Source organism: Oryctolagus cuniculus, chromosome 7 (assembly GCF_964237555.1).
Source record: "Oryctolagus cuniculus chromosome 7, mOryCun1.1, whole genome shotgun sequence".
Classification (NCBI taxonomy): domain Eukaryota; kingdom Metazoa; phylum Chordata; class Mammalia; order Lagomorpha; family Leporidae; genus Oryctolagus; species Oryctolagus cuniculus.
In genome coordinates, this window is record NC_091438.1 from 85,269,984 (window position 1) to 85,286,920 (window position 16,937).

Sequence of the window (16,937 nt, forward strand, 5' to 3'; positions counted from 1 at the left end):
AAAAGTCTTCACTGGAAATGTGGTACTAAGCATGGAGTTCTCAGTCTGGCAATAGAAGTAGACATTACTTAAATAATTGCAGACATAGGTGGACAAATGCAAACTGAGATAAATAGTATCTGTAAGTAATCCATTCCAGGACTTCTATCTAATACCAAATTCCCCAGATGCTGAAGTCCCTTATATAACACATACTCCCATACACTTTAATCACCTTTAGATCACTTCTAACACCTAATGCAGTGTCACAAGACTCTATGTGAATAGTTGATACACCCTATGACTTAGGGAAAAATGGCAAGTGGATGCTCAGTGTGCAACTTAATTTTTTTTTCAGTCTGTGGCTGTTCATTCCCATAGATATGGAGCTGCAAAAACAAAGGACCAACAATGTAGGAGGAATTTCATTCTAAAAGGGCCTACTATGGAGATGGCTGTCATAATCTGAGGCTTAGGGAAAGTTTCCATGAGCAGAGCCCTTTGTGATGTAACCTGAAGGGTGAATGGCAGTTACCTGGGCAATGAAAAGGGAAGGTCATTTCTGAGAGAAGGCACGAGCTGGAAGGAAGCACCACATATTCATCTGAAGAACTAAATGAAGGCCAGCATGGCTCTCAGGCTCAGTTAGGGAGGAAGTGTAAGATGAGGGAACAAACGGGGGCAGGTAGCAGAACAGACGCAGCTTGATGAGCTTTATTCCCAAGGTTTTGTATTTTGGGGGGCCAGCGCTATGGTGCAGCGGGTTAATACCATGGCCTGAGGCACTGGCATCCCAGATGGGTGCCAGTTCGAGACCCGGCTGCTCTACTTCCAATCCAGCTCTCTGCTGTGGCCTGGGAAAGCAGTAGAAGATGGCCCAAGTGCTTGGGCCCCTGCAGAAGCTCCTGGCTCATGGCTTCGGATCAGTGCAGCTCCGGCCATTGCGCCAGTTGGGGAGTGAAACAGTGGATGGAAGACCTCTCTCTCTCTCTCTCTCTCTCTCTCTCTGCCTCTCCTCTCTCTGTGTAACTCTGACTTTCAAATAAATAAATAAATCTTTTATTAAAAAAAGGTTTTGTATTTTTATCCTAGAAACCAATGGATGTTGATGGAGGGGTAGGGCTAGTTTTATGATGACATTACTGTTTTGTAAATGTCACTCAAACCACAAGAACAGCTCCCTGTTGCAGTAATTTGAGTGACATATAGTGGAACCCTTTTCATTAGCAGAGAAAAAAAAGGTGGACAGATGAAAAGATTGAAAAGGGCATAAAATCATGGGAGATAGAGATCCTGTGTCTGAAGGATAAATCCTAACCTTCTGGCTTGTCATGGTAAAGAGAGGATGCCACCATTCACTGAAACTGGGGAAGCCAATAGAAAACTAAGTTTGTGAATGAAAGTCTGAAGATTAAGTTTAGTTACATTGAATTTGGAGTGCCTCTAAGAAGTGTGAATTTGGCAGTTGGATTCAGAGCAGAAAAAGTGCTCTGAAGTGAAGAATATTGGACTTGTTGCCTGTGGAGAGAATATAGAAGTGGGGAAAGAAAAGGATCTGTCAAAAGACAAAATTACAGCTAATTTAGTTTAGAGATCTTAATTGGTTTATTTGCAATTCTAGAATTAGGCAACAGTTCATTCCAAAAGTAGGATTAAGTGTTCTAATGAGCTAAGCCGAAGAGGTTGGTTTTATATACAGAGAAAGTCTTGAAGAAAGCAGACACAGCAAAAAATGGATTGGTCATTTCATAGTTATTTTTCTTACAAGGCGGTGATGGGGAGATAAAACAATGAAAAATAAGTGATTAACCTCAGATTACTTCTTTGTAAGGATTAAAGCATAAGGAACTTCGTTATGACAATTGTAATCTGTGTTTAAGGAATCTAGTTGTTTCTCTCTCCTGATTTCTCAGGTCAGATAAAAATTTAGTTTTAGTTTGCTGACTTGGAATATTAGTATGAGTGACTCCATTTTGATTTTTGGTCTGGTCCAGTGGAGCCTAGAGTAAAAACTTATTCCAAAACAATGGACTTCCGTAATTTTTAGTTACAGGTCAAACACTGAGGGTTGAAGAATTTCAACATTTAAAAATGTTGGTAGAATGGGATGAAACTGCAGAGGAAGCTGAAAGAGATAACAAAATTGGGATACATAAATCAAAAGAGTTTTGGTTCTAACCTTAACCTACCTTAAAATATTCATGACAAGCTTAGATTCCTTTAGAAGTGTGTGAGTGTTAAAAGGGGTAGACAGACTATAGCCTTTAGTCCAGTCACCTGCTGATGTAAGACAAGTTTCACTGAAACACAGCCACACCATTCACTTAAGAATATGCACAGCTGCTTTTATGCTACAGCAGCAAAGTTGAATAGTTGCTTATAGAGACCATGTGACCCAGAAGCCTAAAATGCTTACTGGCCATGTAAGAAAAAATTTGATTACCCCAATCTAGATTTCAGACATATATACAAAAAAAAAAAAAAGAAAGAAAGAAAGAAACAAAATCAACAAAAGACTGACACAAACAATATCCTTGGGTTTATACAGCATTCAACTTACAAAGCTGTTCACTGTGACCCTTGTTAATCTAAAACAGCAATCAGATATTTTCCAAAGAATGATGATACTTACTTGGGAAGAGCAGAGCATTACAATAGGAGTACGTACGCTGTAGAAAACTATGGGTGTATTCAAAGAGATTGAGGCACGAGGAAGTTTTAGTGTCAAAAAAATGAGAAGGATTACATCAGATATTTTGAAACACTAATCGGGCCAAAATGACTAATAACCAGGATGGTACCAGTCCAGTGTTGAAAAGACATACAGTTGCTGTTCTCCTGCCCTTATAAAAGTACTTTTAGTGTAAGGCTGCAACGGCCTCTGTGCAAACTTTGGTTCCGGCAGTCTTTTGTGGTAATTATTTTAGGCAGTCATTCATAAGAATCCTTAATAACCTCCTGGCTTTATTTATTTTTTTCTAAGGTTGACAAAGGTGACCCCCATATTTATTATGACAAATTCTGTATTCCTTTCACACCCTCGGTAAAAGTAAAATGGTGTGGTCCCATCCTTTCTTCCTCCTTTATTTCCTTTCTGCTCAGAAACCTTGAGATAAAAAAAGTCTCCCTACCTGAATAAATATTATTGATACATATTAGTGTTGTTGTTGAAAACTACCTTTAAAAGTAGTGATAAGGTGAATACTACACTCTTAAAAATTAATTCTCCTTAACATTGTTTTATGATATCCCCTATAACTAAAAATATTATTTTCTACATACTGTTTCTTAGTTAAGTACCAAAAGTCACTTCCATTTATCTCAAATGATAATTAACCAAATTATCAGATTTACTGTTTGATAAAATTCACTCTGTTCCCATATTAAATTATTTATGACTTGACAAAATAACAGCATCTAATATATCTGCTGTAATTTTAGTGTGTTCATCCAAAAGTTACATGTAACAATCCTAATCCCTAAAGTGATGATATTGGGAAGTGGGATATTTGGGAAGTGATTAAATTGTCATCAGAACTGTGCCTTCACAATAAGGATGAGTGCCCTTAAAAAGAGACCCCAGCAAGCATGTTCACCTCTTCTACCATGTGAATGCACAACCATAAGGCAGCAACTATGAACTAGACAATGGCCCTCACTAAACACCGAATCTGCCAGCACCTGGGCCTCATACTTCTCATCCTCAAGAAACATCAGAAATAAATTAGAAACTTGAATTGGCTAAAACAATGGTTTCAAAAAGAAATTGAATAAACAAATTAAAAGAAATAGCTATTGGGCCGGCGCCGCGGCTCACTAGGCTAATCCTCCGCCTAGCGGCGCCGGCACACCGGGTTCTAGTCCCGGTTGGGGCGCCGGATTCTGTCCCGGTTGCCCCTCTTCCAGGGCCAGCCCTTTGCTGTGGCCAGGGAGTGCAGTGGAGGATGGCCCAGGTGCTTGGGCCCTGCACCCCATGGGAGACCAGGAAAAGCACCTGGCTCCTGGCTCCTGCCATCGGATCAGCGCAGTGCGCCGGCCGCAGCGCGCCGGCCGCGGCGGCCATTGGAGGGTGAACCATCGGCAAAGGAAGACCTTTCTCTCTGTCTCTCTCTCTCACTGTCCACTCTGCCTGTCAAAAAAAAAAAAAAAAAAAAAAAAAAAAGAAATAGCTATTAAGCCACAAATATTCACAGAGGAACTTTTTTTTTTTAAGATTTTATTTATTTATTTGAAAGTTAGAGCTACAGATGGTGAGAAGGCGAGACAGAGAGAAAGGTCTTGGGTCCGCTGGTTCACTCCCCCAAATAGCCACAACGGCCAGAGCTGTGCTAATCCGAAGTCAGGAGCCGGGCGCTTCCTCCAGTCTCCCACTCTGGTGCAGGGGCCCAAGGACTTGGGACATCTTCCACTACTTTCCCAGGCCACAGCAGAGAACCAGAATGAAAGAGGAGCAGCCGGGACTCAAACCGGCGCCCATATGGGATACCAGTGCCACAGGCAGAGGATTAATCTACTGTGCCACAACGCCGGCCCCTTAGGTACATTTTGAAAACAATACGACAGATGATAAATCAATCTATCAATTGGTAGTTCTGATAAATCAATTCATACATAATGAGTATGTAGGACAAATGCAAACTTTAAAGATAATCTTTAATTTCTAAACCAACACTTTTCGCAGCACTGCAGCTCACTTGGCCAATCCTCCACCTGCAGCACTGGCACCCAGGGTTCTAGTCCCAGTTGGGGCGCCGGTTCTAGTCCCAGTTGGGGCGCCAGTTCTGTCCCGGTCGCTCCTCTTCCAGTCCATCTCTCTGCTGTGGCCCAGGAAGGCAGTGGAGGATGGCCCAAGTGCTTGGGTCCTGCACCAGAGTGGGAGACTGGAGGAAGCGCCCGGCTCCTGACTTCGGATTAGCACAGCTCTGGCCATTGTGGCTATTTGGGGGAGTGAACCAGCGGACCCAAGACCTTTCTGACACAGAGGAACCTTAAATGCATATTGCTAAGTGAAAGAAGCTGACCCAAAAAGGCCACAAACTATGTAATTCCAATTACATAAATTCTGGAAAAGGCAAAACCATTGTGGCAGTAAAATGATCATATATTATCCTTTTTTAAAATGCTATTTTGTTTTTCACATATTTTCCAGAATATTGAATAGATATATGACTACTGTACCCTTTAAATAAGATATCTTGTGAACATCCTCAGCACAGTATTTGATATTATGTAATTACTAGCTGGCTTCTTGGTAAATGTTTGTCTAAAGGCACTAGAGAATAAAATAATGAATAGTACTCCTTTCTTTCCTTTTCTTTGGATTCCAAGCATAGTTCGATTTATCCACACACACACAAAAATAGATGAATCAACTAAAGTTATAATTTACTTAAGGTAATATACTCATAAGTAAATTAATATGTATTAAATGTCATGAATTTCCTATTTAAATATATATTTTTTGAAATTGAGTAAACTTTGATTCTCATACCTTAAATTTTAATATAGGGACCACGAGGACTTCAAGGCGATGCTGGGCCACCTGGAGAAATGGGTGTTGAGGTAATATTTTTATAGTTCTTTCTTGTTCTCCAATGTCTAATACATTTTTGTAAGACTGTTAAATTAACATAGTAGATATATATTGTAAAGAACAATTCTGGCCGGTGCCGTGGCTCAATAGGCTAATCCTCCACCTAGCGGCGCCAGTACACTGGGTTCTAGTCCCTGTCAGGGCGCCGGATTCTGTCCCGGTTGCCCCTCTTCCAGGCCAGCTCTCTGCTGTGGCCCGGGAGTGCAGTGGAGGATGGCCCAAGTCCTTGGGCCCTGCACCCCATGGGAGACCAGGATAAGTACCTGGCTCCTGTCTTCGGATCAGCGCGGTGCGCCAGCCGCAGCGCGCCAGCCGCGGCGGCCATTGGAAAGTGAACCAACAGCAAAAGGAAGACCTTTCTCTCTGTCTCTCTCTCTCGCTGTCCACTCTGCCTGTCAAAAAAAAGAAAAACAATTCTATAGTATTTGGTTTCATATTCAAAAAATAAAACCTGGGGCCATCATTCTGGCTCACAGGGTTAAGCTGTTGCCTACAACACCAGCATCACATATAAGAGCAACTGTTCGAGTCCTGGCCACTCCACTTCATAGCCAGCTCTCTGCTAATGTGCTTGAGAAAGCAACAGATGATGACCCAAATCCTTGTGTTCCTGCAACCTACCTGAGAGAGCTGTATGGACTTCCAAGTTCTTGGTTTCGTCCTGGCCCTGCCCCAGCCATTGTGGCTATTTGGGGAGTAAACCAGCAGATGAAAGATCCCTCTATCTCTCTCTAACTCTTCCTCATAAACAAATAAATCTTTTTTTTTTTTAAAAAAAGCAAAACAAAATACAACCTAAAATTCCATTAAAACCAAAAATTAGGGTGGACATTTGGCATAGCAGTTAAGACACGTCTTGGGACATCTGCAACCCATATGAGAATGTCTGTGTTCCCAACAGTACTTATGTGCCTTACCATATTAATGGATTCTCAGAATGATTCTTAGTTAGGGGCAATCATGCCCATCTTACAGATGAGGAAACTAAGGTTAAATAACTAACTCAAGGGCAATAGCCAGTGGTAATAGAAGTAGTAGTAGTAGTAGTAGTAGTAGTAGTAGAGCCTGGATTTAAACTTAGGCAGTCTGTCTCCCGAACCCATGCTTTTAGCCAGCCACTGTACCTCTCAGCATGTAATGATGCTACTTAATGAAAGAGTAATTATTTCCAGCAGTGCTCATCTGGAATCAGAAATGGCAAAGACAGTTTAAAGCACTGATTCCAGACTGGTTTCACAAAACAGCTACCACAGAAATCCAAAGATAAAAGGCTGAGAAAGGAATAAAAGAGGCCAAAAGGGGAAGAAGTCCAAAGAGTGTTGGCGTTTTCTCTCAAGAGCATTAATCTTAGAGATAGTAAATGCCATCATTTCCGAGGCAGACCAGAGAAACCGAGGCAGTCTTGCTTCAGGGTCCTTTCTCTTAAGTACAGCTCTGTGTTGCCCTTTAACAGTGTAGGGGTTACAGAGGTAAACAACAGAGAAAAAAAAAGAAAAGGTAACAACTATTTAAAGCTGAACATAGTGAAAGGGAGATCATAAGAGGGAGCTAAACTTTTGGCAAGAAATGATAGGAGAATACTAACTGGGATACAGAAGTTCCCAGTTAGAGGACCACAACAAGTAAACATCTAAGACCAAAAAAACCCACAAAAATTAATTCACAGAGTAATTGCCTCTGAAGGTTAGGGCGGGGCCTTTTCATTATAGGCCCATCTTGCTCTGTTGTGTGTATTTATTTTGACGAAAACAAGGTGTATATGGAATGCAGAAGCTGTGTCAAACTGGAACACTGAACTTTGTGCCTTCTAAAGTATTTCAGAGTGATATCCAAGATTGTCCTCCAGGGATCAGAAATCCCTGAAACCCAGAAAGCAAACAAGAACCAGAGGGAAGAAGGGAGCTAGAGAGGAAGAAGGAGGAGTGATGAGAAAGGAGGGGAGGAAAAGAAGAGGAGTGTGGACGAGAGGGGGACACGGAGAACGTACTGAAAAACAAGATAAATGACCCTGGGAAACAAAAACAACTCAGTAGCAATTGTAGGAGCTCTGGGCCTGGAAATAGCCAAAGGCTGCTGTGTTTTCCAAATAAAAGAAATCAAAAGTATCTCAATAACTGGACCCAATCATGAAAGAAGGCTGGAAAAGAAGCTCAGTGTGTGCATGTGTGTGTGTGTGCGTGTGTGTGTAACTTTTTAATGTGAATAAATTCATCTTTTCCTTCTGTAAATTTTTTAATAACACCAGTAAGGAAAAAACGAATTTTTTAAGGGAAGTGGTTTTGAACAGAAAGGGATAGGAAGAGCAAAAGGTAAGGGAACAAAAAACTGTGAGCGTATGAGGGTAGGAAATTAGAAAAGGAACTAGGTGGTAGGTTGTTTTTGACCAGTACCTAAAAGTGAAAGGAATGGAATTAACTAGTGTTAAAGTCCTGAGTTTATGGACTGGTGCTGTAGCATAGTAGGTTAAGCCTCATAAAGGCAACAGTTGGAGTTCCTGCTGATTGCCTGAGAAAGCAGTAAAAGATGGCCCAAGTGCTTGGGCCTCTGCACCCACGTGGGAAACCTGGAGGAAGCTCCTGGCTTTGGATTGGCCCAGCTCCGGCCATTGCGACCATTTTGGGAGTGAACCAGCGAATGGAAGACCTCTCTCTCTGTCTTCCTCTCTCTGTCTGTGGCTCTGCCTCTCATATAAAGAAATAAATCTTTTAAAAAAATGTCCTGAGTTTAGGTGAAGTTGTTTTGACCATTTGTACTGTTAAAAGGTCTTCTGCCTTGACGTTTATAAAGGGGCAGCAAAGACCCTCTTTTGGACCCAGATTTCTTATCCCTGTGCTAAAATAAAATTCCTGCTGTCTTATGAGGTTGTTATTAACTTTGTCATGTGTCAAAACATTCTCTTGTAGGGACCTCCAGGTATTGAAGGAGAGCCTGGTCTGCAAGGCGATCCAGGTGCAAAGGTAACCTTCCTAACAAGTAAATGGAAGATGCTCTAAACTTTCACTACTGTATCCCCTACATTTGTCACTTTTTGGCAAGCATTTTCCCTCTGAAGTCTGGTGAATGCCAGCAGATAAAAATGGGAAGTGTCCTGGAATTCCTATCCTTTATGATAGGTCCTCCATAATTAGACAGCAAATTAGTAAAATACAGTTTCATCTTTCCCTTTGTTTCTTCAGGGAGATGTCGGACCTGCAGGGAGTGTTGGAGGAACTGGGGAACCAGGGTTACGGGTAAGTGCCTACTGGAAACCCTTTTTACAATTCTTTTATTTAATTCATTCACAAAATGCCCACAATGACAGAGGCTAGGCTAGAACCAAAGCTAGGAACAAGGATCTAGTCTCCTTTGCAGGTGGAAGGAATCCATTTGCTTGAGCCAACATCACTGCCTCCCTAGGTCTACATGAGGAGGATGGGAGAGTCAGGAGTCAAAGCTAGGAATCAAACCCAAGTACTCTGATGTGGGATGTGAATGTCTTAACTCTTAGACTAAATGTCCATTCCTGGAAACCCTTTTAATAATTCATAGATCTGCTTACGTCAGTGACTCAAAGCTTGTCAACTTAGATTGACGACATTAAAAACAAATGTAATAAACATTTTGGTGCATTATTTAAAATATTTGTCTTTATTTCATAATTTCAAAAACCACATGTCAAACACTGTTCATGTTCTAATTTAGTAGTATTTAGAGTCCTGACTTCATATGCCCTTCTCCAAATCAGGTGTACTCTGCTAACCCTTGCCAAAAATGTGGAAACCCTGTGATTGTCACTAATGATAGCATTAAGAAGAAATTCACAGACATCAAGGGTCAACTCTCAGGAAATTTCCTCACCTATAAAGATAGACAAAGGATTGAAATCTAATATATGTTTTTTAAAAAACTAGAATCATGCAAAGTTACTAAGATGCAAAGAAAAAATATAAATAGCTATAATTAGTTTAAAGAAATTATACTGATATGATAGCCTTTTATGATGAGGAGTTTTTTTTGCAAGAAAATAGAGTTAAAGATACTTTAAGAGGCATTGGTTCTCTAAAAGTCAGAGTTCTGCATCTTCTTTTTTTTTTCTTTCTTTTCATTTACCCTTTTTTTGGAGGAGTGGTGAGGCAGTTAGAGGGAGTGGGAGATATAAGTACTGAAACTGTTAGTGAAGGGAGAGGTGGGACAACTATGAGTAAGCACAAGTTAATTTACTTTGAAATTACTTACCTACCAAGAGAACCATTACTACTTTAAAAGCTCCATAAACCATGGCTCTGTATTTCTGTAAGTTCAGCTTCTTGATGGACCAGGACATTAATCTTTGCCTGTCCTCTATGAGAAAAAAAAAATGCAAAAGTTCTAAAAGTCTAATACAGCAATCATAACTGAATCACGTTGTATTAACTCATGTAAATTCAGCATAGAAGGTACTATAATTTTATGAGATGTGGTATTTACATTTCTTGAACTCAGAAATGTTAAGTCTAGCTGTATAAATTTTCAGAGCTACCAAGTGAATGAATGAATGAATATATATATATATATATATATATAGCACCTTTAAATATCAAAACCCTACTCATAATCTGGGACCACATTTTATTTGAATTTACAATGCTCTGACTCCCTAAATCATCTGCAGAGCTATTCAAAGCAAATTAAATCATGCTTGTTATACCATCAACTCTCCTTTAAAAATAAAGTAGAAGTCGAAACAAACACAAACCTGCTACTCTTTCTACTTTTTAGAGGCAAAAAATAAGCTAAATAGTGTAGCAAAAGACTTTATCTTATGGTTTCTGCTACAAAATAGGGTGAACCAGGAGCTCCTGGAGAAGAAGGTCTCCAAGGAAAAGATGGATTAAAGGTAAATTATACTTTTAATGTTATATGTAAAAAAGATGTTTTATGAAATCTATAATATATAAAACATTATTTTTGCATGCCAAACAAAAGTCTGCTTATTGTGAAGCATAATTATTTTGCTGCATTATTTTTTAAAAAATGTATTGGGTTACAGGGAACTCAAGGAGGCAGGGGTTTTCCAGGAGAGGATGGAGAAAAAGGAGATATGGGCTTACAAGGAACTCCAGGGCCCTTGGGTAAACCAGGTCACATGGGCCTTCCGGTAAGTCCTTCTGGGTTCATTTTCAAATACTCAGTGTTACTTGATGCCTCCCACCGACACACACACACACACCCTTATACAGCCAGTGGGTAATTGGAAGTGTGGAACTATGACTTGAAAGAAGGACAAAATGAAAGCCTTGGTTACTAGTCCTCCTAAGATTCAAATGTAAAGACACTTTTTTCATAAGTCACATAGACTTCTGTCATAAAGCATTTAAAAGGGAATGCTTTAGTAGAAGGTAGTCTGAGTCCTTGGGCCCTTGCACCAGCATGGGAGGCCCGGAGGAAGCTCCTGGCTCCTGGCTTCAGATCGGCACAGCTCCAGCCTTTGCAGCCATCTGGGGAGGGAACCAGTGGATGGAAGATATATCTCTCTCTCTCTCACTCTGCCTCTATCTCTCTGTAACTTTGCCTTTCAAATAAATAAATAAATAAATCTTTAATAAAAAAAAGGTGGGGGGATGCTTTTGGTTGTCCAAACCTTAATTTGGTTGAGCAATTTGGTTATTTATTCATAAAACTGACATTATTATTGTAGAGCAATATCCTAGCTTTAGAATGCAATTCTTTGCAAGCATAATATCTGATCAGTATCAGCTATCTGACCCTAAATTGTAGCATTACTGTAGTGGAAATTCTAAATGTATATTGAATAAACTCTCAGACCTCAAGGCAAATGGAAGGCATTAATAAATAATGAGCACAGCTCTTACTTGCTTTGGCTCTTCATTTACAGCATTTGTTATATCCTTCCAAATACAGCTTCTTTGGCCATCTTACTGTTTCATTTTACTGTTCCTTCTTTTCTTGTCTCATGTCTTTGAACATGGTTTGTCCCCAAGATTATCTATGTTTACTTATCTAAGTTTCCATGCCGTTAGAGGTAGTCTGCTATCTTGGACATCATCCCTTGTGACCCTAGCAAAAAGTGACCTCTCTCTTCCCTTAGGACTCAGTTCTTTGGAGATTGAAAATGAACCATGGTAGGTCTCTTTCCCTGGAGAGCCCAGCTTTTCAAAAGTTAATTCTCAGGGTGGGATTTTGGTAAAGCAGTTAGGACATTGCTTGTAGTGCCCACATTGCATATCAGAGTGCCTGATTGAGTCCCCCTTATACACTTCCTATCTAACTTCCTGCTGGTGCAAACCCTGGAAGGCAGCAGATGATGACTCAAGTGCTGGGATCCCTGCCACCCATGTGGAAGACCTGAATTGAGTTCCTGGCTCTCAGCTTCAGTCTGGCCCAGCCCATTTTTTGCAGGCATTTGAGAAGTGAGTCAGCAGATGGAGTTTCTCTCTCTCTGCCTTTCAAGTAAAAATGAAAATAAATAAATAAATAATTTTTAAGTCCTTAAATTAAACAGCAACAACAAAAGCTAATGCTGTCTTTACTTCTCGCCATAAACCCATGGGGTTTCAGAACGGACTAAGAAGTGAATCATGAATAAGTTCATCGTGCAGACAGACTGGGAAGAAAAATAGTGACTTAAACTATTTATTTATTTTATTTATATGAAAGAGAGAGATGTAGAGAGATCTCCTATCCACTGATTCACTCTCCAAATACTTGCAACAGCCAGGACTGGACTAGGCAGAGTCCAGGAGCCAGATTCACGATCCAGGCAGAAACCCAAGTATTTGAGTCATTAACTGTTGCCTCCCAGAGTGCGCATTAGCAGGAAGATGGAAAAAAAAGTTGCCCTGGGGATCAGGCCCAAGAACTCTGATAGGCAATGCAGCCAGCCCAAGTGGTGGCCCAACTGCTTCACCGAATACCCATCCCTGTGATACACAACCTTTGAGTCTTTATGCTGTATTTCTTCCTCTCTCTTCTAACTTCCAAATCATTGAATGTTTTCTCTATGACAGCCCCTGACCCAGTGGGCTCAATTAGGTTTGCAGAATTAAGAGGAAAACTCTTCCTAGACCAATACAACATATATCATAAATGAAGCATAAACAGGCATCTCACCATTCACATTTGCCCATGACTATAATCTCTATAGCAACCATTAAAATAATGCACTAATTCATATTTTCCCAAATGATAGATATTATTACCAGCATATTTCAAAAAGACATTTAAAGAATGTGGATGATGGCCGGCGCTGAGGCTCACTTGGCTAATCCTCCGCCTGCGGCACCAGCACCCCAGGTTATAGTCCTGGTTGAGGTGCCACATTCTGTCCTGCTTGCTCCTCTTCCAGTCCAACTCTCTCCTATGGCCTGGGAAGGCAGTGAAGGATGGTCCAACTGCTTGGGCCCTGCACCCACATGGGAGACCAGGAGGAAGCACCTGGCTCCTGGCTTTGGATCAGCGCAACATGCCGGCCATAGCAGTCATTTCGGGATGATGAACCAATGGAAAGGAAGACCTTTGTCTCTGTCTCTGTCTCTCTCTCACTGTCTAACTCTACCTGTTTAAAAAAAAGGAAAGAAAAAAGAATGTGGATGACGCAAATTGTCACCTGTGTTTAACCTTCAGCAAATTAAATCTTTCCCTCCAGTTTCAGAGTAACAATGAAGTGCCCCTTTCTCCTGTCTCACCCTCTCAACCCTGGAAAACTATGATGGATATTCTCCCCTGGCAAATACAAAGAATTAGGGAGCCCTCCACAAAACTATCATACATGCCAGAGATGTAGACACTGAACCATGTGATTTCATTTATATCTTCTCTTAGGGTCGTCGCAATTTACAGCTGAAAAAAAAAAATCAACCTCAGAGAAAGTAAAAGGTTTAATATATAAGATAATATAGCGGGTCTCAGACTAGCACTAATTCCTTCATTTTCTGACTTTCGTGTCTCTAAGCCTCACTTCCAGAGATAATCAGTTTTGTTCCCATATTTTGTCCTTCTGGTGTCCTTGATAGTTTTCATCATTTTTAGAGCAGTCATACCTCTTCTGTCATCATCAAAAATGGAACCACACAGAAGCCAAGTAACAACTGCCAAGAAAGTGTGATTATCTTCCTGAAAATTCTTGTCAAACTTGTTTTGGTATTTTAGAAGCCATTAACAGCTATTCATTCTTTAGCAAAGTTCTGTAGCAGAATTCGAAGAGTTAGTGGGGAGGGGGAACACAGTAGTAAGGAAAATGAAGTCCTGAACACCATCAGCTAACATGACAGAGAATCCAGGGAGGGATGATGCAGTTTGACAGCTGGTGATGGCACAGCAGAGATGAAAAAGAGGCTCAACACAGGCATGGAAAAATGATAAACACAGATTTCATCTGCTCCATAATTTTTCCCAGGAACAGTCCTGCCTAGTACACATCTTTGGTGCCTTTTTTTAGTAACAACACATGTGTGTTTCTTTTTTATTCTTTTTGTTGTTCTCCTTGGAATTTTAAATGCCTTTCAGCTTATAAACTCAGTAAAAATACCATGGCATTTTTTTTCAAAAGAATTTTATGATCCAAGAAACTGTTGCTTAATCAGACAGCCTGATGTTGGATTTAATTTTTCACTTCTAAAATTTTTCCTTGGGCGGTGTCACAAAGATGGTACCTTGGATTCTTACAAAGTAAACAAGAGAGAGAGAGAGAGAGAGAGAGAGAGAGAGAGAGAGAAACTTTGTTTTCAAGAAAACAGAAGCTGTTCCTACTTCCTAGAAGATGGGAAATGAGCTCTGTATTAAAAAATAAGGCAGTAACAGATTCTAAATCTAAGATATATGCTGCTTTAAACAGAATAAAAATATTTTATGCTTGAATTATATGCTAAAATAAAATCTTCAGTGGCCTAAACTCAGTTATGAGAAAAGTGTTGAAAAGAAACCTGCCTGACTTACAGTCTGTCATCTGTTTCTAAAAAAACTACCACAATAGTATCTAAAATCTAAATATATGTGGAGCTATGAATTCAAAGTTAAATTCATTAAAGTGAAATTGTCTTATTTTCCTTCTGTAGGACAAAATTTATTTGGATTTATTAGAATGTGATTTTCCTAGTATGTTTAAGGTGGTATGATATCAGAAAGAGGTGAAGCTCTTAAGAGAAGATGAAATCAAATAAAGTCCCCTTCTCTAAGAAACTTTTTAAATAGGATCTTAAATTAAATGAAGGCATCAAGATGAGAGGAATATCCACAGCTAGCAAAGAATAAGACATATATGGTTCTTATTACTTAAAGTGTTGTTTGTTTTTTTTTTTTTTTTTTTTGAAATCTTAAAAAACAATCAGTTGGGGGAATGGGAATTCAGGATGATTGGCAGTAAGGAGCAAAGAATTATCAAAATCTTTATCATTTGAGTACCTTCTGTGACTCTGGTGTTAGGTTTGTTTATTCCAAACTATTTTATCATAAAGCAATAGACAAAGCTCTGTATTGACCATTGTATGACTATTGTTCAAATCCCTGCTGTCCTTCTAAAGACCTGTACTTGCTAAGTTACTATTTGGTTTCTTAGTTCATGACTTGTACCTAACAAAGTGGTTAGAGCCATGCAAAGCTTTCTAAGATCTTCAGAAGGGTGCTGAATTAGCAATGCTAAACTGCTTCCACCCCTACTTTAGTCAGAAAAAGATCCTTGTCTGTCTATTTAATATATTACCTTTCATGTATGTTTTTTTTGGAAGAAAAATATTCTATGCATTTAAAAAAATTAGCTTGGATTTTAAAAATTCTGTTCAGCTTTATACACTGATTCTATATAGTTGTACATTCTTTAATTCAACAAAGTTCTTTTTCATACTTTCTGCTATCCAAGAACCTTGCTAAACACTAGGGATACACTAGGTAAGAAGAATAACAAGATCCCTGATCTCAGACATTATAATATAATGGAGAAGACTAACAACAGATAAAAGACCATTGCAGATTGTGATAATGCAGTGATGGAAATAAATAGGATAATGAAAGAGAATAGCTGATTAAATCTAGGAAACTCAACTAATTAAGTTCAGAAAACACAATACAGTGAGGGCACAAGGGAAGACTTCTCTAAACAGGAAACTGTTAAATAGAAAGCTGAAGACTAAAAAGGAAATTCCCGTGCAAAGAACTCTGTGAAGATCCCTCAAGGTTATGTAGCAGCAAGCATTAAGGCTTTGAGGTGAGAATGACCTAAGAATTTTTAGAAAGCTAATTGTTGCAGCTGCAGCACAATGAATACTGGAAAGTTCTTCAAGATGAGCTCAAAACCATGGTAAAAGTTTACCTTTTATTCAAACTGTAGTGAGAAGCTTTTGAAAGGTTTTGAACAGAAGAGGAGCATAGTCTCTGGTGGGAATCACATGTTAATTTCCAAACTTTGTTTTACAAGATCTGGTGTTATTGGATATTCTAAGGCATGAAATAAAATTACAAGAAAAGAACAAAATAAACTTGAATCAGAAAAGCATGTCATATGCCAAGACCATTCAGTGAGGGAAAGAATGGTCTTTTCAACAAATGGTGTTGAAACAACTGGATACCCCCAGCAAAAGAATAAATTTGAACCGTTCCCTATACTACACACAAAAATTAATTCAAAAGTGGTCTTATACCTAAATTTAAGAGCTAAAACTATAAAATCCTTATATGAAAACATAGGAGTAAACCTTCATGACCTTAGGTTAGACAAAGACTTCTTAGATAATATCAAAAACACAAATCACCTCCCATACCCTGCAGAAAGAAAGCAGGAAAGGGAAGGGGAAAGGAAGGAAGGAAGGGAGGAAATTTGAACTACATTAAAATTAAAAATGGAGGCCATGGGGCCAGCACTGTGGCCAACGGGTTAAAGCCCTGGCCTGAAGTGCCGGCATCCCATATGGGCACCAGTTCTACTCCCAGCTGCTCCTCTTCCAATCCAGCTCTCTGCTATGGCCTGGGAAAGCAGCAGAAGATGGCCCAAGTGCTTGGGCCCCTGCACCCACGTGGGAGACCTAGAAGAAGCTCCTGGCTCCTGGTTTTGGATTGGCTATCTCCAGCCATTGCAGCCATCTGGGGAATGAACCAACAGATGGAAGACCTCTCTCTCTGTCTCTACCTCTCTCTGTAACTCTTTCAAATAAATAAAATAAATCTTTAAAAAAAAAGTGGAGGCTGGTGTGGCAAAGCAGGTTAATCTGCAGCTTCCAACACTGGCAATCCATATTAGACTGCCAGTTCAAGATGCAGCTACCCCACTTTTAATCCAGTTTCCTGCTGATGCTGTTGGGAAGGCAATAGAAGATGACCCCAATACTTGGACACCTGTTACCCATGTGGAAGATCAGGATGGAGTTCCTGGCTCCTGGGGTATTTTCAGCCTGACCCA

General features: G+C 39.8%; 1 protein-coding gene across 8 annotated transcripts in view; it reads left to right on the forward strand.

The window, feature by feature from the left end:
• The window catches only part of COL24A1 (collagen type XXIV alpha 1 chain), a 419,676-nt gene that overhangs the window by 280,722 nt on the left and 122,017 nt on the right, over nt 1–16,937 (forward strand). For all 8 annotated transcript variants that reach the window (XM_070078137.1, XM_070078144.1, XM_070078142.1 and 5 more), the window contains 5 exons: nt 5,488–5,541; nt 8,476–8,529; nt 8,749–8,802; nt 10,374–10,427; nt 10,581–10,688. In XM_070078137.1, the coding sequence (XP_069934238.1) occupies nt 5,488–5,541; nt 8,476–8,529; nt 8,749–8,802; nt 10,374–10,427; nt 10,581–10,688 (324 nt within the window). The remainder of the gene's footprint in view (nt 1–5,487; nt 5,542–8,475; nt 8,530–8,748; nt 8,803–10,373; nt 10,428–10,580; nt 10,689–16,937) is intronic.